General features: G+C 36.7%; 3 protein-coding genes across 8 annotated transcripts in view; 2 read left to right on the forward strand and 1 right to left on the reverse strand.

Annotated features, from left to right (window-relative positions):
* Positions 1–5192, forward strand: part of LOC132199831 (uncharacterized) — a 30592-nt gene extending 25400 nt beyond the window's left edge. The window contains exons 1-5 of one of the 6 annotated variants that reach the window (XM_059624868.1): positions 1089–1233; positions 3885–3975; positions 4236–4306; positions 4440–4551; positions 4605–5192. In XM_059624868.1, coding sequence (XP_059480851.1) covers positions 1144–1233; positions 3885–3975; positions 4236–4306; positions 4440–4551; positions 4605–4855 — 615 coding nt within the window. In that variant the 5' untranslated portion in view covers positions 1089–1143 and the 3' untranslated portion in view covers positions 4856–5192. Of the gene's footprint in view, positions 1–1088; positions 1234–3527; positions 3556–3580; positions 3735–3884; positions 3976–4232; positions 4307–4439; positions 4552–4604 lie in introns of those variants that run through there. The other 5 variants (XM_059624867.1, XR_009442134.1, XR_009442133.1 and 2 more) reach the window with 5 other exon arrangements.
* LOC132201077 (E-selectin-like) lies at positions 18–773 on the forward strand. The gene is made up of 4 exons (XM_059626969.1): positions 18–103; positions 212–242; positions 295–468; positions 521–773. Exons 1-4 carry the CDS (start codon positions 53–55, stop codon positions 748–750), a joined length of 486 nt encoding a protein of 161 aa, XP_059482952.1. The 5' UTR covers positions 18–52; the 3' UTR covers positions 751–773.
* LOC132199829 (senecionine N-oxygenase-like) lies at positions 4608–7189 on the reverse strand. Its single transcript, XM_059624866.1, has 8 exons — positions 6914–7189; positions 6713–6857; positions 6528–6661; positions 6273–6450; positions 6072–6219; positions 5847–6016; positions 5685–5790; positions 4608–5628 (listed from the first exon to the last, which is right to left on the reverse strand). Exons 1-8 carry the CDS (start codon positions 7126–7128, stop codon positions 5390–5392), a joined length of 1335 nt encoding a protein of 444 aa, XP_059480849.1. The 5' UTR covers positions 7129–7189; the 3' UTR covers positions 4608–5389.
* Between the last annotated feature and the right edge of the window lie 15520 nt (positions 7190–22709).

The following is a 22709-nucleotide window of genomic DNA, read 5'->3' on the forward strand; positions in this document are numbered from 1 at the left end:
TCGCTAGAAATTATAGATGCCCCACTTATATGCACACTTTCAATCTATCACCATGGCCAGGAAGCTGATCTTTGGGGCTGCTCTAACCTTAGCGACATTCAGTGTAGGCGACATTGAAGCTTATCTTGTTCCCATCTAGTTAACTTTATCATTATAAATACATAAATTTAATTAAAGGTAAAGTTTTTCTTTAAAATTATTAAATTTTTAGATAATTTCGGGTGCCAACGGCGAAAATCCCAGTAAGAAATTTTGTATTCAAATAAAAATGGAATATAAATTTGACGTTTTCAGGAATTTTTACTGGTGGTTATGTGGAAATAGATAGACACCAGTACTACGTAAATGCAACTAACTTTATTACAAAGGATGCGGCAAGGGCTGTTTGCAAATCGCTAAACTTGGAACTCGTTTCTTTTGAGGAAAGAAATAAATGGGATGCAATCAACGTTTGGGCACAGCAATATGGTTTTCAAAACTTTAATCAAGTTAAACGCGAACGTGATTGAATTTTTAATAGTTTTCGACGTCCCTTGGTTTTGGATAGGTGCAGAAAGAATTAACACCACATCTTGGCAATGGGAAGTCTCCGGCAAGCACATCAAAGACTTTTACTGGGGCCCCGGACAGCCCGATATGGAGGCCGAGGACAGCGTCCCTGTTTGCCTCAGTTTATTATTATCCTTTACTGGATCAGGATGGTACGATGGAGTTTGCAACAGAACAAACAATGCTGTATTTTGCCAATAAAATCCATATGTCAGATCATCAGTAGCAAATTTAATTTGATTTAAATCAAATTTTATTTAATATATTTCTTGTTGAAAGCATTGCTGGTTAAACAAATAAGTAATAAATTAACTAATATTTTCTTAAGGTATGATAGGAAATGATATATGCTGCTATTAAAAACATTGACGTATATAACATTACAATTTTTTCACTTCATATTTATCATATTCATTAAAATTCTAGGAACTTCAACCGATTAAAAAAACCTTTTGTAATTCAAACCTTATCAACTCTATGGGCTCATGTTAGACAAGCGAGTACTTCAATTGGAAGCTTATTGATCATGATGACCATAACATTTATGTTGCAATATGTGCTTATCTTGGGTTGTGAAATTGCTATAAATTTTTGATGTTGACAAAAACGTCCACACTTTCACTCTATACCATGGCCATGGCACAGCAGATCTTTGGGGTTGTTCTTATTTTGGCAACATTTACTGTAAGTTACATCTAAGCTTTCCTTGGCTCCATTGTTAATTTAATTAATTTAAAATATCATCAATAGGCTCGCGCATTTTAGTCGGTTTTTAGGAGTCAAAAAGTCGACTATTTTTAGTTGATTTTACAGAAATTTAGTCGCCTTTTTAGCTGGTTTTTGCCAAAATAGTCGGTTTTAGTCGATTTTTTAAATCTGTTTTTTTGAGCCTTAAAATACATGAAAATATAATTTTAATATATTTTTTTGGATTGCATTAATAAATATCCACTTTTGGAAGCATAAATCACCCGTTTTTCATCATTTTTAAATTACCTAGCTAGCAATTATCCAGAACTTTGTGATTTTATACAATTGCTGAAACCATTGAATTTTCGTAATATTTTGTATTGAAATATATATTTTGAAGATAGTTGAACATGGTAATTTAATAAAATACGTGTTTTGTATGATATTTGGGAACAAAATTTATATTTTGTCGCAAAAATTTTAATTATGAAGTTCTAAAAATACTCAAAAACATTTTTTTTCCACTATTGAAAAATTATGAATTTTTCATCCATCACATATTTTATTTCTTTTTTGTAATTGAATATGAAAAATAGCTTTATTTAGTGCTACTTTCAGTCGCTTGAAATAAAATCTGTTTGATAAAAGTTTTTTAAATAAATAATTTTTAACTCTTCAAAATTTTTTTGGCAAAATTTTGCGGAAATTTTGTTTCAAAGTCCGGAAAAACGTATTTTTGCTTAAAAAGTTAAAAAAGTCTGTCATTTTAGTCTGTTTTAGTCACTTTAGTCGGAAATTGAAGAAATAGTCGGTTTTAGTCGGTTTTAAATAGGTGTGCCAATCGTAATAAAATCACTTGATTCATGCAGAAAATGCATTTCCATAACGTTCCGAGCGATGTAGAAAAAAAGTTGATCGACTAAAAAACACGAGCCTAATCATCAACTCTGTAGTCTCAATTCAAATTTAAATTAAATATTTCGTCATTTTGGGAGATTATTGGTATTTTAATATTAATTCTAACATATTAAAATTAAATTTTTAAGAAGAATGCAGGTAATTCTGGGTGCACTCAATTTTATGACGAAATTTCGTTTAATTTAATTAACTGTCTACATTTTGCACATGTACGACTTGGAAATTGGCAAATTTAACTGAAAAAAATGTCAATAGAAAGTGACAGAATGGTGGAACAATAAAAAAATTTTAACTAAGAAGTTTCTTAAAATGTTAAATAAAAATCTTTTTGAAGTTATTTTTTTTTTTTGGGTGTGCCAGGCCAGCGTCCCCATTTGCTAAATCACTCACATATCTTCTGTCCAAATGAGTCGAATCTGCACTCTCTGCTCGCATTAATTCCGAGGAGAGACCACCTGCGATTTGGCTTTGATTGAACTCCTGAAGGCGATGTTTCTCTCGCTCTCGCCGGAGTGCCATTTCAACAGACTCGCGGCCTTTATAATATTCCTGGCTGCTGAAATTGAATTTCTGTTTACACACACGGGTCAGTCCGCGAGCCTAAATTGAAAATTGATTTATGGCGCAGACTTTCGACAACGCTTTGGAGAAAATCGTTTGCCTGCTCATCCTCCTCTCGCTCATATTTCACGCGACAGCTCGTAAAATATCGCTTCGAGTACACAACCCCGCCTCTTGAGCAGGAAGCAGACCGTTTATTATAATATTGTTTGATTCGCCGAATTCCCAAATGGAAATTTGATTTCGGAAAAAGAAATAGAATAAATGAAAAGGTACATTTTTCAATCAACTATTATTTTTTCCGCCTTTTTATTAGATCATATTAATTTGGGGATTTAATTCAATCAAAGTGACAGTAATTCCCTCTGATCTTTCGAATATGTCAATAACTGTCTTCCAGACATTTGAAGCACGTCGCAATTATGCGTGCATTGAAAACACTGGTCCTGCACACCAAGAGGAATCCAATTAGTGGCGCGCCGGGAATTTCGTCTTGTCCCATTTGACACTAGCAGCTTTTTGGGCCGCTAATCTGCTTTATTAAATCTGAATGAGCCTCATTCCGCGCATTCCCCTCTGCTCAATGGAGAAATAAAATTTAATTGATGCTGGGCATTCAATGGCGCCGGTTTTTTTTTTGTCACAGCCGCGATGGAATTTTCGGCGGCCAATTTGCGAGGAAACGATTTTCGTGTAAAAGCTTTGTTTTATCAGCTGGCCAAGAGTGGAATCTCGTCCTGTTGATAATTTTCGTTAGTGGAACAATGCGCGGCTAAGAGGACGGACGTCTTTTGGCCACTGGTCTTTTGCTCCTTGGCCTGCTGGCGCGTAATTTATGTGGCTGCCTTTTTATCTTTTGCCTTTTGTGGAAGTCAATAATTTTCACCTGGGTCGCGATTTTATCGCTTATCGCCACCAACTCGATTTATCAGCCCAGACACCGCACCATTAAATTAAACCCCGGCTTTTGGCGCACTCGTAAATTTTGAAAGTTAAAAAAAGCAATTCACGAAAAGGTCAATATCTGCTTTCGAGTACATCAAGATAAACAATTGATAAATAAACATTAAAAACTATTTTCACCATTTCTTGTACGTGACCTGGTTTTTGGGAGATTTGAAATAAGTCCGAAAAAGGCATTTGTCCAATTAAACGCATGTTCGCAGGCATCGGGTGGCGCAAACGGCGGCAGCGGTCTATTAGGCGCAACAACACGACTCACAGGAGATCACGCCGCAGATAGCAACTGTCCACAAAGTAAGAGACAGCTCCTCATTCTCACGCATGCCTTTCACGTTCGGTCCGTGTAAATTGAACAAATTAACTCGATTTATCAAAATTCAGGACAGCCGAAACGCGCTCGCGTGGCTGGCAAGTGTGTAAAAAAATGTGAGCGGTAGAATTTCTGTTTTTTCGCTGGAGAAAAAGTAGTCGGGCGATTGCTGGAGCTGATATCGAATTTTCTACGGTTCCGAGACCATTTTTTCTCTCATTCGTGAAATTTGATCCATTAGCAGGTCCGACGGGCAGAGCGGGCGACTACGTCCAGATTGATCGAGTCACCTACTACGTCGATGCGGCCAGCCAGGTGAAATAATCTCTGCGCTTTTATCTCTTGTAGAATATTTTTTAGTCCAATTCCATCCGGGCATGGATCAAATCAATTCGTTCCCATCAAATCGAGCACTAAAATTGATAAAAGGTTTTATAATTAATTACAGGTGAATTATTTTGATGCGACCGAAACTTGTGACAAAATGGGCATGAGGCTTCTTCGATTAGATACTTTAGCTAAAAGGAAACTGATTATTTCCACATTAAATGAAACTGCAGGTAAATTATTAAAAAAATTTTAATTTTAATTTGTTAATGTAAGTTTTTGACAGCTTTTAGTGATAAGTACATCTGGACTTCTGGGCGGCGCGGAGAGAACGTTTACTCCGGTGTGTGGTTTTGGGGTTACAACGTGACGCTTGGTACTCGGATAAAAAAGTTTGACTGGGCTCCTGACATGCCCTTCTGGCCCGCACACGACTACACAAGTTGCATTTCCTTTTTGCCTAGGTTGGGCGCCTGGGAGGATCACTTGTGCGAATACGTACAAATGGGATTCATATGCCAACCGCTGAAACACTGAATTGAAAAATAAATTAATAAAATTTTTCAAAAAGTTGTGATGAGAATTCTTTGCCCTAATTTTTGTTCACTTGGCACGAAGGAGGGCGATCAAAGCTAACACGCTGCCAAATTCGCAAATAATGCCGGGAAAATTGCCAGTTGGCAGAGCCAAATCTCACCAAATCTCTCTTTAATCAGCCTGTGGCGTGGGCGGGCGTTTGCTTTGTTATTTAAATTTTGAAATCATATTGCACATAGAAGAGAAATATTAAAATTAAAAAAATTATCATGTAACTTTATATTTACAAATTTATTCTGATTTATTCCAACGATGGTGCATTGATACTATCATGATATTATTTTTTTAAGATGTTACATAATATATATTTTTTTCAAATGCTTTAACATCAATTATAATTATTATTAACCATTGTTTTCCAGAATGAGGAAAAAAATTCATTAAAAATTTGTTAAAAATACATCCTCTCATTATATTAATTAAAAAAATTTATTCTTTATAATCATTCTCCAATTAATTTAGAATAAGCTGTTCTTATTTCGTCTCTAACGAACTAAACGGAGGAGTTGCTTCGTAGGTGTTATTATCAATGATTGTGAAACGACGGTCTCTGAAATGCTGGAGGTCTTGAAATTTGCTGTTCGCAACCACGCAGTCAATGAACATTTTCAATGTGACCGGTTTAATCCCTTCCGCCCCACAAGCAGTGGCAATTTCGCTGTAAAGTTTTTCCTGCAAAGGGCCCAGTTTGTGCGCCTGCTGTGCTGGCCAACCTGAAGATGATGATTAGAAAATTTTGAAGCCGAATAACAAAATAACATAAAGTTACGCAATTTCTCGATTCTGTGTTTTTGATCTTCCCTCAAATCAGCATACATTTCCTCCTTAGACGGCAGATTGCTGATTCCCGATAAGAGACTGTAGAAATATCTCGACTGCGTCAGACAAAATTAGTTTTTACCAATTTATAATTATCTTTGTAAATTGTCACCTGCAAGTCAGATAGCTGCGCAGGCAAATTGTAATTGCAGATGCTGATAAAGCACATTGACGGGTACTCAATATTGATCATGTGCTTGTATAGAGGCTCAACCTCAACACCATAGCCGTTTGTGGTAATTTTGCAACTTTCGTGCAAAAATGGGAAGTTGTATTTGAAGCCTAAAATAATGTTAAATAGAGTGCATTTTTTTCCCTCAATTATTTCCTTTCATACCTGTGCACAGGATGACTGTATCAAAATTCTTTTCCTCTCCATTGACAAATAGGGCACCATTTTTGGTGAAATTTTTTATGTCTGGTACCAAGCTCACATTGTCAGGATAATCAGGCGTGAATTCTTTCAAATGGTGGCTCATAACAACCTTCGATTTTATTAGATTTCAACGTTTAAAAGTGTTTAAATAAGTTTACATACATGATCTGCCCATTTGGCCACGTCCACTGTAATGTCAATTGCAGAAAAAGAGCCTCCGACTATCAAAACCCTTTTTCCTTTGAAATCCTCTGGATCGCGGTAGTCGTGGCTGTGCACTATTTTCCCATTAAATTTATTCGATCCCTCAAAGTCAGGAATGTTTGGAGTGCAGAAGTGTCTGTTTTTTAATTAATAATTATTATCATTTTTTTTAAATCCGCGCCGGTGGTGCTTAATTTTATGGTATTATTTTACCCATTGCAAACCATAACTGCATAAAAAATGTGCGTGGTTGTCTCTTTAGTCAACCAGTTGTAGACGGTCACTTGCCACTCAGTTTCTCCATTGGCCCCGGTCAAGGGTTTAACTTCTTTTACTCCATGATTAAACTTTTTAAATTAATGAAATAATTAGGACTTTTGGAAATATTTAAATTATACTTTTATGTGCTTTTGAAGTTGGAAGTGGTCAGCGTATTCCTCGGTGTAGTCTAGAAACTGCTGAGATGTAATGTAAGAAACTCCATCTGAATCTGAAGAGAAGGCAAAGTCAGGGTAGCACATTATTTCCTTCGGAAGGTTCATTCTGAATTGAAATAAATTAGAAAGATTGGAGGCAATTCCAATTTAAAATTTCTGCACCTGAGATATTTATACATGCTGGAGTGGACGGGCCTTCCAATTTCGTCAGTGCCCACGTAGTCAGAAAGACGCCAAGTCCCACCAACATTGTTGTCTTGTTCGAAAACTTGGCACTCAAAAGGCGATCCAGGGGCTGTAAAGTGGCGGGCGGCGGCCAGTCCGGCCACCCCTGCCCCAATTATGGCAACTCTTTTGCGAAGTTTGACACGCTCCATATTGAGAAGAGTTTTAATTAAATGGTGCAAGGATTTTTGGTTTCTGTTTTTGTGTGATCGATTAAGCTCAGACTTATATTATCTTTGGGATTATCCATCAATCACACAAAATGGGGGAATTTTGACACTTTCTTTATCGGTCTTTATTTTTTTTTTTTTTAATGTACGCTTCTCTGGGTATATTTTTTTATCATGCATCAGTTGATCTTGATTAAGGACAGGTTGAATTTTTTTGTTGCATTACTTTTTATGAATACATACTTTAAAATTATCAAGTAATCAAAATAATTTTTTACTGATATTAATGAACATTTTTGCTGAATCAGCGACTTGAACTAATTGTTTATGTTTCTCAGATGTTTGCAAGTTTTTCCACTTATTGTTTCTCATTATTGTTTATTTTTTTGTCTTTTAAAAATAACTGACGCGAGAGACTTTTTTTTAAATATTCGAATCAAAATTGAAATTAGTCCATTAATCAGATAGCTGACTTGCCATTTTGATTTTTGCTTTATTGGCCAGGCATCGATTGTGTGCTTTCAATTCGCGATCAGCCGCAGGACTTGTCGTATTCAAAATCGCACGGGGCAAGCAATTACTCGTGCTCGTCCCATCGCTCTCTCGGGATAAAAAGGCAGCCTTTGTCTTGCTCTTCAAAGGCATGTCAATTAACTTGAGCGGCTGCAATTCAAACGCGAATAATAGAAAGCACCGCGTGGAATAAAATCCACCTGCCTCCTTTGCATTCGAAATGATGGATTTTCTCCTGCATTTTTCCTCAAAAATAATTTAACATGCGCGAGACGGACTGTTATATGCGTATTCTGTGAAACACATAAATCATTACCCCACTTACACAAACCCTGATTAAAATTCCAACGCGATCGTTTCGCGAAAGTAAACGCTCTTCGGCGAACGAATGTGATATGTCGATTTGTATTATAGAATTGTGCACGAGACGACCGTTTTTTATTTTTTTACTTCGAACCTGAAACTGTGGGAAAATTCGACGGTCATTTATCATGCGCGCCGTTCGCAGCAAAAACAATAGAAAAAAGCGTCGATTTGTGAATCTGGCCACCCCGGAGTAGGACGGGAGTGCGCCGTCGATTCAGCGAATTGGCCCGTCTGCTGGGAAATCGCTGCCAGCGAGGGCACACAATACAATGAAATTGCTGAAGCGGGCCTAATTTGTGCCTCCCACAAGCCGACTACGCCCTGCCTGCATCATAATGAAGACATAAAATCTCTTCCTGGGCATAATTACACACACCAATAACTCGGATCACGCACTCTCCCGTTTCATTCAATTTGCCTCGCTGGCTGTGTGAAATTTGATTCCGCGCCAAACGGAATAAATTTGACGCCATCGAAAGCTCCATTTCACAAATAATTCGCTTCTGTTCGAATTCAAATTTTGTCCTCGGGTGATGCGAGTGAAAGAATAAAAAGACCGAATTTAAAATACAAAGCTTTCACCCAAAAGTATAGAAGTTTCCATTCACCGTGTTGACACGACTCATTTGCAAAGAGTGTATGTGTTTGTTAAAGAAAATCAATACTCGGTTTTTCGCACCTCTCCCAGCACCGATCAAAGGCTCATTTGAGATCAGAACAAGACTCGTCTCTTGTCTCTGCGTAAATTCTCAGATCCGAACGCAAACCCTTGAGAAAATGTCGTTTTATTTGCCCAACCCTCTCCAAGTCAAGAGGTTAAGGCAAATAATAAAAATTATCATTTACGGTAAATCCAATTTTTCAACCGGATAATTTTACACATCTGAGAGGACTTTATGGCTGTTATTGAGACATCGATGGAAAAAGAGAAAAGAAAGGCGTCTCGCGTGTGTGACATTTATTTGATGCAAAAATGCTTTTTTCTCACGACACATGAGACTAGCACGACGGAAATTGCTTGTGTATTTTCACGTGTCATTCAAATATTTTACGTCGTTCACCTGCAGGTGACATAAAACAAAGAATTCCACCCAAAAGAGTGTAATTTTCGAATGGAAAAACAAACACTAATACGATATTGCCGCCACGCCCGCACGCGTGTGTTTATTCGGGTGAGTGAGATGTGACTGACGAAATGATAATTCGGCACACACACACACACACATATACACTCCCAGGTCATCTCTGCATAGCTCTCTCGGTGAGGCCCATTTCGCAGCAAGTGTCGCGCCTAAATTACGATCCCGCTCGGTATTGTGCCACCCACAAATCGTAAAAATTTACCTTCCTCCGAGCAAAACAGACTTTCGATCGCCCCGATCTAAAATACATATTTTTTATTTCGCATGCAAATCTCTCTCTCGTAAAGATCAGACGCTCCGGGGAGGCGATTCGCTTTTATGAATGGAAATTTATGGACGATTCGAGGAATAAACTTTTCTGGATGATGTGTCCTCCTTTGGATGTGGCGTTTATTGGAATGAATTGTTTTGCGATCTGTCTTTTGCGTCGTTAAATCAAACTGCTTTTCCCTTATAGCCTTGAGGATTTTTTTTTTAAATTGAAGAAATTTTATAATCGTATTGAGAGTATTTTACATAGATTTTCATAGATTTAAAGAACCTTGAAATAAAATATAATTTATATTACTAGTTATTAATTAAAACTTTTTAAGAAGGTGAATGACAATGAAAAAACTCTTTAAAATTATTATACTTCCTAAACATAAACGGACTGTATTCTTAAATATAAATATTTTTGCAAAATATTTATTAAAAATAAAATAAAAAATGTAAAATAAAAATGACTTTGATTAAAAGAAAACCGTTAAATTGTAACAATATCTAAAAATATTTGAAATAAATTTTATTAATATTAAAAATCTAGTGTAAATATAAATAACATTTAAAACTAAAATTATTTATTATTATAAATAATATCTTGATTATTTTTATGCATTTTTTTCAAGTGCTACAGTCACATACAAATAAGAAAAAAACAAAATGTGGATAAAACAGCAATCAAATGGATTTCATTAACTTTTTTTTATAATTCCTTTTAAGAAGTTGAACCGGCAGTGTGAGGGAAAATGGTGAACAAAAACGAGTTTTTGCTCAAATAGAGCACACCACTCACATACAAGAGGGTAATCAGGCGGAGATGTTGTCGGTCGTTGTACGTGAAAATAGAAACGTGGTGTGCATGTGTGTGGTTTTCCACGCTGGTCGGGTCTGCGGCTCTCGCCGGCCGTCATCAGCATATTGCTTCCTTGTTTGCATAATGCCAATAATAAAAATCGACGGCCCCGTCGTGTTTGGTTCGTTCGCTGGCTCGTTTGTGCGGTTTGCTCAGGCCGTAATGAATGATGGATGGCGCGGAGCCAGTGATGTGGCTGGGTCAAAAGGGCCTGCACTCATTAAGACCACCAACGGTGCATAAGCGTGCCTGCCCGCCGCGCACTGCTCTCAGGTCACCGCGACCCTGAACCAGCTCGTGAACTATCCCTGCGCGTCCCTTTCTTTGTTCTTCGCGAAAAGCCAATGACGAAGAAAAATGACTCGGCTCCAACGGGTTTCCCCTTTGTTTGTGGAGCAAAGTTGATATGTGAGCGGCTGCGAGAGGAAAATGTCAAAAGGCTCAGACAAGAGTGACCAGCCTTTAGATATATACTCAGGTATCCAACCGCAGGAATTACTTCAATCTCTGTTTTCTTCTTTATGTTATTTCTCAGTACACATAAAATTTGTTCGCAATATTATATTTATTAAATAAATAGTTAAAATTTAAAAATCTAGTAAAATGTCTTTATAAATATATAATTTTACTACTTTTAAGCAAATTCGTTAAACTCCCTTGTTGAATATTTTTGCTTTATTTATTTAGATTTTTTTTATCCTTTTGAGTTGATTTTAGGCTGATTTTGTAAATAATTTAGATAATTAAAATTGAGAAACTTTAGGGATGTCGGAGATTTATCACAAAATATAATTAATGAAGTTGAAATGTATCATGGTTATTTTCTTGAATCGAATAAACAGACAAGATTTGAAACTAAACTAGAATATAGTTTTTAAAAATAACTACTTTGGTTTTGCAATTTAAAAGCTATAACGATTCTTTATCAAAATTTGAAATTTGAAACTTAGACCCATGAATTTAATGTCCTTAAGATTTTGAAAAAAAAATGTGAAGATTGAATTTTATTAATAAAAATTATTATTATTAAAAAAATATTAACTTTAAAACTGATTTCTTTGTCTTGTTTGCTTTGAGGTGACAGTCCACAATAAATTGCCTTCTGTCCAGCCAATAGGTGGAAAGTGTTGCAAAAAGAAGCCGTCGTCTCGCGAGATGCGTATCTGAATAATTCATGTTAATTTGGTGGCAAACGAGCGATTTCTGCTGCTAACGAGAGCAATAATTCCTCCGTGTCGTCTAATTCAACGTCATATTTTTTGTCCGAGAGCCTTGTCTCGTCGCTCTCTCGTTTACGATTCCGCGAATCACCCCTTTTATTCTGGCTCATTTATCGCGCAAGGTCTGCCCGCTTCAATTACGCACTGCGCGGCTTCGGAGCTTTTTGCCCGGGTTACGCGCAAAAAGCACCAGAACACGAGTCGGCGGTGTTTGTTTTGAAGTCTGTCCTTTGTAAACAGCAATTTTCTCGCCGCTCACCTGCAAAACCAACCTTCCTTCGTCTGCCGAGGTATTTCGCTCAATCGATCTCCGCGCGCGAGCACCGCCGGTCTCATTAGCCGATATGACGTCGGCACTTATTCACGGATCCTTTATTATTTGTGCCTTCCCCGAAATGTATCAATGCACTTTCACCGTCAATATTCATATGACATTAGGAGAGGTTGGAAATAATCAAGCGCCGCTTTATAATTGCCATTGTTCAAGTTGCATAGCTCGCGAGGCTCTTAATCATCCAAGCGGAGAGATCGCATTTAATTTGGCTGACAAATATTATTGGTATGCAATCACAAAAATATTTTAAAGATCTCATGCTGTGTTATAATGAAATTTAAATACCGTCTGGAAATAGATTATCAATCTTGCAACACTCCAACCCCGTTTGCAAACTTTTGCTTTGGTGATTTTTACTTAATTCGATCTTGAGCATTTTTAACAATTAAAGTTTCATTTACTGGTTTTCTGAAATAAGAATATATTGATGAATTCACTCAGATGAACGCCATAATTTCCGTAAATTTTACTACCCATTTTTTACTGGGGCAATGGAAAAGTGAAATGTTAAATGATTTCTAAAAGAATCAATAAAAACGTTTATGATTATTATTTTATTGATTTTATTAGTACATTTATGATATTTAATGAAATTGTGCTTATTTATTATTCATAAAGTGATATTGGGTTCTCCAAATAAGACATGGCTTGAAAAATCACATCCTTACCAGGGTGAGTTTTTAATTCTTGTTTGAAAATTAATGTTCTAATCGTCTGTATAAATTAATTATTAAAAAAAATTCTATTTTAACCACTTTTATATTCTGTTTCCAAGGAAATTGTGTAATTATGATAAAATATTTCTTGGATAACATCTTTAAATGAATGAACGATGAGCAAGTAAATAAAGCAAAGACAGTTCCTTCAGGTGTAACTTTGTTGAGTTCGAACAGACATATCAACCTGAGTAAATTTGCAGCACGCAATTCTAAACTTAATCTTATTTTTTTTTCCTTCTTCATTCTTTTATAAATGACTGAGGAATTTAACACTCCGCTCATGTCCAAGGCAACTTCTGAAGTCACCAGTGGCAAAAAATGGCAAAGTTAATGGCGATATCGGTGCAGTCATTTGCGCTTTCTTGCTGCACTTGATAAATTAGCGCTTTTTATCTTTTGGCAGGCGTTCGGCGCACGACGCCTGAATCTCGATCAGCTGAGGAGACCCTCCTGGAAGGAACGCTCGCGTCATCCGACGGCCGTGGGAACCCGAAAATTTATTTATCAAATGACCATTTGGGAACACCTGTCCTGCTCGAATTAAATTGCAGTATGCACGGCCATTTTTCGTCCGGATTAGCCACTTTTGCTGCTGCTGCCGCCGCGATTCTTGTTAACAATGCACGTCGCGAGTGTAGAACAAATTTTTTGCCACCGATTTGGTCAAGCAGCATCAGCACGACGACAAGGACAGAGCCCTTTTACGGCGAGGCGGCCTGCTAAATGTGGAAGTGGTCACTGAAAACCAGAATATCAAAATGACACGCACAGAGCTACAAAATATCTCGTGCCAGCGAGCAATATTTTATTATCTATAGGTACGACTGGTCGCTCTCGCTCGCTCGCTCGCTCGCTCGCACCTGAGAGTGTAGTCATGAGAGACGATTTTCGTGCTTACTCAGCACTAAACTACTTGTTGCTTTGTGTCCACCACACGACCGCGAGGATTTCCACCTCGACAGAGACATTAAGATTCCGTGTAATCGCTTTTCTTCGGAATCCGTGTTCATTTTACCCGCTCGTGATCTTCATTTCAGCTTTAATCATGTCGTGGCTAAGCACGTTTGATTTTATTTACATCAATTTTTATGCATCGTTATGGAAATGACGGGCCCAAAAGGTACCGTCAAAAGCTTTTTACCACACAGCTTTCAGTTATTCAGTTTTAAAATGTAACGAATTTTAATTAAAATTATTAATTGTATCATGAACAATTGAATCGGGTGAACCTCGTTACCCGCAACAATTAAGGTTCGCCCAGTTTGTATTTAAATTTTCATGAAATCCATTTCTAGTGTCAATTTGTATTTATATTCCTTGATTACTATTAAAACTTTGCTACTACATCACTACCGAAGTATTTTTGTACTGTAAATATATAAAAAATGTTTATAGCTTCTTTTAGTAAATAAACTAATTTTTATTACTATAACAATGCTTGCCAAAATATTTAAAAAAAAATATAATAGAATACGTATTTTTATCATAAAAATATTTTTTAATGACAATATTTAATAAAATAAATGTATAATTAACTTTTTTTATTTAAATATTGTTATGTATTCATATTTAAACAGTCATAATATGACATAGTCATTTGCATAAGCGATATTTCCGCTCAAAGAGCTCTAGAGAGCCTAGTGTCCGCATTTTCAGGAAATACAAAACTATTTACAATATTTAAACCACAAAATTGAAACCGGGCGAAAATTAAAAAACAAAGTACCAGATCGCAGTTTTCTTTTCGGGGCCAGTAATCCTTTTATTTTATTTTGTTTATTTTATTTTTCGCAAAAAGTCAACGAGGTTTGCCCGCTGTGTTGGCATTCAATGATTAAAATACTTGAAATTAGATTTAATCAAAATCAAACATCAGTATAATGACGATATCCGCTTAGAAAAGCTACAGGTCAAAAAGTGGACTCGTTTTATAAATAGAGTTGGCCAGGCTCATTCTTATTTCTTGTTTATTTCTAACAACACGGCCCGCAATAAGACACTGATCCATTAAATTAAACGGCCGCAACGCAGCAGCCCGGATCAGATTTCACCTGGCCATTATCTCGGCGGATTGTCATTTATTTTCTCCCGCGCTCGCTCGCTCGCTCGCGCGCGCGAGCTGCAATCGCGAAATGCATCTCACACGTACGCTTCCAGTTAGTTTTCAGATCTGGCCGATTGTGAGATCGGTCAAGGCGTGCTCCAAGAGAGAGAAAGAGAGGATCGATCGCTGGATCGAGAGAGAGAGCGGGGGGAGAGAGAGGATGATTTATCGGACCCGGTCCGCGAGAGATTCGCAAAAACAAAAGCCGCTGCTGTCACACGCTGCGAATTTCCGCATCTTCATAACTTTTTGCAGCAGTCTGCGAGATCGTTATCGCTCTCCGATTTCTCATCGTCAAACTGCGAGAAAAACGAGACCTGTCTAGCTCCTCCGATCGGACGCGTGGTTTTTGCCTCGCAATCCCCGCCGAGAAATAAACTGCTTCTGCAGCTACTGAGAGAGAAAACATCATTTTTGCAAAAGATTAGTACTCGGGTGAGACTTCAAACTTAAAATTTCCAAATTCAGCAGCGTCAAGGATATATAGATGACCTGGTTTTCACTCTTGCTGAGCGGGTTGCATAAAAATTTAGAGGGCAGGGTTTTTTATAAGGGGTCTTTCTTTATATAACTGTGGCGATGAATAGTTTGAATTCACTAATCACTTCTATTTATTTTGCAAACATTTTGAAAGAAATTTTTGAATTTATTTTTGAATTCTGACAAACATTTTATTACTTTGTCGGTAAAAGCAATATAAATAATTAAAAAAATACTAATAAAATTAATTTTTTTCTCTCTATAAAATATGGTTTCAAGGGGGAATATGGATTTAAAAAAGATTTCTGTGTAGGAGGATGGTTGAAAGTGGCGGCGATTGACCCAATAAAACCTGGCGAGATATCTCGCGGGCCGAAACAAAGTGAAGAAAGCCGCGATCATTCCAAGCGAAGGCTGGCAGTGTCATTCGAAATCAGAGATATCTTGATCTGGCGCGGGCGAAATTGCATACTTTGGCCCGCTTTGATTAAGGCAACAATGGCCTGGTAATGGCAGTCAGTTTGTTATTGGAATTCCATCAGCGGCTCAGCTGGCGGTGAAAACGGCAGCTATTTTATTCGTAATCTCGCGAGCATCTAAATAGTGCACCGCGCTCTGTTCCGTGGCATCGCGGCTATAAATCACGCGCGGACCAAAGAAAGGCACTGGACTTTGAGTGATGCCTCGCCATTATTTTCCTTATCAGTCGCTCCCGTGATGCTGTCTGCCGCTCTCTGGCCGCCGCTTCTGAGAGCCAAATAAACAACTAATATCAATCAGCCGCGCCGTAAATAATGCCGGCCAATCAAAATATTGCCGCGCTCCGAGACACTCTCGGAATTCCAAATCGACTCCAATTATTGTTGAAGACACGCTGTTGTTTGATCAAAGATCCGAGTTATTTCAGTTCAAATTCAAACCAAAGTTTCATTTCTTTATAACAACACAATTTTCTGACCAGCCCTGAGCAAAAGATTTATTTTTATTAAGATTAATCTAATAATCTAACCAGCTTATTCCTTTCAAATATTTTCCTTATTCTACCAGATTTCTCACATTTAATTAATTCCACGAGGAAGTCGATCTTAAAATTTCTAGTCACAATATTTGAGAGACGTACCCAATTTTTTTTAATTTTTCAAAATGATAGTTTAATAAAATCATTAATTTATTTAATTTTTCTGATGGGACTTTGACTGCTCCTTCAGTCCAAATGATTAATAGGAAATTTTGATTTTATATTGGTATTCAAGCAAATAAAAAAAATCTAAAATTACAGGCATTTCAACAAAAGTTGGAGAATTTTATTTGACACAGTGTAATTCTCTATAGGAAAGCCTTAAATAATTTTAGATTTCATTTGAAATAATTAATTAAGATTATATGGATTTCTCTACTCGTGGAACATTATTTCTCAGTTTTGATTTTTGGTTTATATTAAGAATCTGAAGCCAAGTCTCTGGAGTGACTTTAACGGTGGTCCTGGTGGTCTTGCGTGGATATTTTTAGAGAGAAACGCAGTTTTTTGTGCAACGTGCGGTGCTAGAGATGGAATATTTGCCTATGGATTTTGTCTAAACATCCTCTTCCTCCGTCATGGGTGATGATTTTTTCAACGAAAAATTTCACTCGTCTCGACAATTAACAAACTCGAGTTGAAGAGAAGAAAACTGTAGTCATCGCAGCAAAATCGCCGAGTATTAGACTAGGTACATACACACGCGTTGTTTGCTCTTCCCAGCGTGGCGCTACGCTAAGCAGCTCTCGAGATGACCAGGAAAGAAAGAAATTTCAAGACAGAAGCCCTCGAGAAGTCGCCAGGCGCAGCGAGTGTGAGTGTTTGTTGACATGACATCACTCAAAATACGAGACTGACGAGAGGGCCGAAAAATTCTCCAAAAGCACGAGCTGCTTTTTTACAGCGCGTTCTCTCGCTCGTGATGCCCCGCAATAAAGATAAGCCTGGGAACAATGCGCATCAACCCCATTGTTTGCGCTATCGCACGACTCATCTCCGTTTCGCTGATCTGTACCATATTGGCACCGAGCAATGCCACAGATTCAGGCACGCAAATCTCTGCGAGAGAGAAAAGTGGGTCTTGCATTTTCCTGCAGTTTCCATTTTGTATATTATCTCCGAGCTGGAGCGCGCTTTGATATTTTACTATTGATTAACGGCCGCCTCGTGATTTGGGAGCCATAAAATTTAATTCCCCATTAAGCTTTCAAGCACTGTGGCCTGCACGAGATTGCATTTCTCTGTCTGAGTTTTTCTCATCATCATCGCCGCGGTGGTTTCGATTCGAGAAGTGCTCATAAAGCACTCTCAGATCTTTTGTATTCTCATTTTATTATTGGCCTGATTTTTTTTTTAAACGAAGCAACAAATTATGGATTTGTACTTTCAGATTTGATTTATTTCTAATTTGGCTGAATTTATAACTCTTGTTAAAATTTAATATAATCATTTATTAATTGAACTGTTTTCAAGTTTAATTGTGAAATCTCCATTGCTGCGTAACTGCTGCGTTGTTTCGCTGGAATTTTAAAACACTTAATTACATGTGATCGCGTGAAATATATTTTGATTACATGAAATATAAAATGCCTCGCGATATTAAATTACTTGCTATACGTTTTTTAGTTTAAAGCTATTACAATTTATGCAGATAATTCATAAGCTACTATAAATAATATCATGAGATTATTTTGTTTTTCGATTAATTTTAAATGTTATTTTATATTTTACTAAAATATATTTTAAGTAAAATATATTTTACAAGATTTAAAGTCAATCTCATCTATATTACATAATATACCCCTAACTAGTCTACCTATTTTTAATTTTTTTTGTTCAATATAATTAAAACAATAAATAAAACCTAATGATCAGAGACAATTTATACATTCATTCATACGTATTGAAAGGTAAATTTATTGCTTCCTTAACCTGGTTTCATTATTGTTTTGAAAAATATGTTAGAAATATAATTAATACTACTTGATAAATATCTAGCAATTTTTATTGCATTCAGAAAATGTTGAAAACCCATTTTTTTGTGGTTTATATTTGCCTGGGAACTTATCATGGAAAAAATAGAATTAAATCAATTTTATTGTAATTAAGATAAAAAATTTCCTATCAATAAATTTCATTTCATAACTTTTTCTTTCACATAAAGCAATTTTTGAAAGTTGAAAAGCAGCGATAGCGCTACCGCGGCGTCTGTTGTTTGCGGCCGCGCGGTGATTTGCTTGACGTAGTGACAAAAGGGTGCTGATTGCATCGCTCTAGCTCGACTCGCCAGTGCTTTTCTGGAGCCAAGAAGCCACCGATCCGGCGTCCGCTCGTTTTTATCACGAACTGGGCCGAGGCCCAAACTCTAAATACGCTTGTAATTGCATTTGGAGCAGCCTCTGCTGCTTGGATGAGCAAGCACATTTCCCAATCAAGATTCGAAAACGCTCGCTCGCTCGCTCGCATTCACGTAGAGCTCAATCATTTGCATCTCTGCCGACTCCTGCTGCATAACAACTCTCGTCGACTGACGAATCTCCGCCGTTTGTTTGTTTATCTCAACACGATTCCCGCTGATCAAAGAAAAAAGCACGTCGATTCTTCTTAAAAGCCACACACTTTTCAAACTCATTTCAGCAGGATGTGCATAGTTCGCGGTTTTCTTTTTACTCACGTGATTTGGAAACGAAATTTTTGCCATTCACACAATGAGCAGTTTAGATAATTTTTTGCATACTTTCGTGATCTATAAACGCAGCATTTTTTACGACCCACTTTTGAGTGGTGATGCAATTTCCATTAGAAGGTATGTGAATGCGAATAATGTTTGCAGCTTGACTAAACTGGTGCACAAAATCTCTTTGATATATTTTTAATTTACGCAATAATATATTCTGACCATGAATGTTGGTGAATTATCTTTCTGATTTGAACTATATCAAATACATCTGAAGCTAAACAAATTTTTTAGGTGCGATTAGTGTTTTTTTTATTAAATTTATCATTTTGAGTCATTTTCATACAAATTATAAATAACGTCTCCAAAAATATAATTTAATTTTTTCTTCTGTATCAGTGTTGATATTGTTTTAAAATAGTTTGTAAAATTTCAAAAGCTGGGCAAGTAAATAATCAATAATCTGATTTAAATTGACAATTAATTTAAAAGAATGTAAATAATAACAAATCAGTTAATCTACTGAGGAACAAATTAAATAAGAGAAGAGTGGCTTTTTTTAAATTATCAATTATCGATACTCAAATTAGGTACCGCAAGAAAGAAAATTCTATAATTTGATATAATTTGCATAATTCATTAAAATAGAGGCAATTTTTGACAACGTAATAAAATATGTATTTGAATGAACAATTTGATTTTATGAATGTAGAAAGAAAATTGAAATTTATTATTATTTTTCTTGTTCCGATATTACTTTTCTATAATTTTTGCTATCACAACACGTTTTTTAATGTTACCATAAAATTGGAGAGTATTAAAATGGAAAATAAAAATGGCATTATTCATCCTGTTGTGAGTTCATTTCACTTTAAATTTTTGAATAAATAAAATCACCATATTTTATATTTTATGCAGCATTATTTATAGACATGACTCGTTGCCCTTAATGTCTCTTGGAATAATTAAACCGCGAGAAGGATACATGCATGCTTTGAATTGATCAAGATACCAATCAGCCGCGCGTTGTTTCTTTCGATGTCTGCGTTTGAATGAATAATCGATCCACGGTAAGTCACTCGCTGCGAGCGAATTAATTTGGTTCGCGCAATATGTACACTGCTTTCAAGGCGTCACCCACTCTCTCTCTCTCGGAGCAGCAAGTTTGTAGAGCTTATGAAGTGAGTGATTCGGGATAATTACGAAAAGGGGCCGCGCCACTGATTGATTAGCATAAAGATGGACATGCACTTTGATGTTATCAGCACACACGCCGGGCCACGTGAGCCACGAGGAATAATGCACACCCACGCCCACGCAAGCCAAACATTACTTGTGTGTCGATCTTGATGGATGGATAGATGGATACAACGGACAAGCGCGGACGCCTCCGGCCACAGAAAATTCAATTGCGGCAGTGTGTCTGTTTGTGCAGATTTTTATCGGATTAAAATGTTTAATCTGTCAGAGAGGCGGGAGGGTTATTTTTTTATTTCATATGAACAGGAAATGTTTTACATAAAATTTAAAATGCACAGTATAATTATTATTGTAGTATTTCTTGTTATTCATTTTGTATTCTTTTTTTCTCCTTGACTTGATATGTGGAGTATAACCAATAATATCAATATTTTGAATTTTTGTACGACGAATCTAGATTTTCGTATAGTGATTGCCTTGTGGTACATTAGTTAACTTAATTTGCAACTAATACAGCTGCAATGATTTTTTTTTTATAAAATTAAGACAAAATTCACATTAAAAATTTAGTATTCTTGTATTGGAAGTTTAAAGTTTGCCTCAAAATTTTCTTAAGCGCAGAAATTCTTATACATACAGTTGATGCAAGGGCAGTTTAAACTAACAATAAGAGAAGCGAAATAAAAAATTATAGCACGGATTTGGCCTGCATTTGACCACTTGGGTGAAGGAGACTAAATGTGGATCAAGAGTAAATTTGGCCTCCATCAGCAGCAGGAGCAGCAGCTCGAAATAAAGCAAACATGTATGGGTCGTGAGATAAATCAGAAAAGTGAACTGCTAAAATACACTTAAGAGTGGTCCATCATCTCTCTCTCGAAAAAGCAGAGCCGAGTGAGTGAGGTAATTGTACACAGGGCGCGCGATAGCATCTGAGAATGCTGTCCGTCGGACGTTTCTTCGGAGCGGCTGGTTCGCCCGGCCGGGATAATTACAACAACAGATTAGTCAGCGGATATGTTGAACAAACAGCGCGCGATGCACGCGTGATTTATCCTCGACATATTTTTATTTGCGAATAACACCCACAGCAAAAGCTCTTTCTCTCGCAATAAACACGACGCGCCGCGAGTGCTGAGAGAGTTGCTGCTTTATGCAAATGGTCGGTCCTTCAAGCCCCGATATAACACACAACATGCGAAACACAACACACGCAGCGAGTATGTACAAAACTGTGCCGTGTTCGCAGTCAGCTGTGCGGTGTTTGTCTCATTAAATATGTGTGCGCCTTTTGGGACGCGCTTGACTGCAGCAGACAAAAGCCCCGAGACAAAAACGTCCATTAGGTGAATTAACAAGTTTCTCGTCCATCTTGGCAGATAAACACGCAATCAAATGGTTTTATACATTGAGAAAGAAAAAAGAACTGGCATTGAAAAGCAAATATTTTATTCTTCAAATTTTAAAAATAATTAGTGTTTGAATATAAAAGAGCAAAATATAAATCTGAAAATGTGCTTCAGAATTGGAAAAATTGAAAATTTGGAATTTTTGCTCAAAGGGAGGGATATGATTCACTCTGGAGCGTGTATTTGCAAAAATAATTATCTAGCGATGCATGTTCCATTATATAAATTAAACGACCTTTGAGGATTAAATCCATTGGGTAGAATGTCCATGTAAGTAAAGCGAGGTGCTGAAAGGAAAAGGATTTCATAAAATATTCCTTAAGCTTTTTTGATAATTTTTTTAATGATTATTAAATTTTATGAATTAATAGTTGTACCTGAATATTCTACTGCAGGATCCACCTGTAGTATGACGTTCACATATAACATAGATAACATTGTGACATATTTGGAAAATATAAAACTCAGTTACGTTTACTGGAGTTGCTAAACCTTCCCACAATTAAAGGTGAAGCATTAGGCAAAAGAAAAAGGTTTTTAATAACTCCATGATGGAATTATAAAGTAAGTGAAAATTTTTTGAAATGAGCTGCAAATGGTAAGAATGTTTAGACGTGAAGAATGATTTATGAGACCAGGGAAGTGCGAAATATCAGAAATTATCTAATCGCTTACATAATGTTATGACAAAATTCCCATATGTCATTCTGCTGCTACTATCTTAAATATCTCTGGAGTGATGAGTCTCAAGATAAACAACCTCATTAGATCTATGAGGAAAAGAGTCAATGTAATAGAAACAGAAACAAAATTTTTAGTCTATTTTTATAGATTTTACAATTGTGAATTAAATTATGACTTTAATTTAGAGGATTCCAAAAGTTAAATAATATCCATGATCGTCCTTGATGATATAAAATTGTACTGGCACAGTTTTTCCAGCTATTTGAGCAGCATAAATTTGCGGCGATGTGCCGCTCGAGCTGCCAGAGCGTATAAAATATTAATTGGTTCTGGGCTGTGAGCAGAGCAGGTATTTTGTAATGAGTGTTGTTTTACACGCGAGCAGTCAACGCGCGATTCAAATGTCGTTCCACGGCATCGAGCGCCGCGCGTTATCGCGAGGCGAATTTTCTTATTTATATGCTTTATGATGAGAAGCGCGCACGGGGCTGCAAATAAAGCAAGAAAAGTGCCATTTATAGAGTTGTTTCGCCTGTGCGCGAGGAGGAGGCATTAGAATGGCATTTTATCGCCAATCGTACAA

This window comes from Neocloeon triangulifer, unplaced genomic scaffold (assembly GCF_031216515.1).
Source record: "Neocloeon triangulifer isolate White Clay Creek 2 clone unplaced genomic scaffold, ASM3121651v1 ptg000014l, whole genome shotgun sequence".
Classification (NCBI taxonomy): domain Eukaryota; kingdom Metazoa; phylum Arthropoda; class Insecta; order Ephemeroptera; family Baetidae; genus Neocloeon; species Neocloeon triangulifer.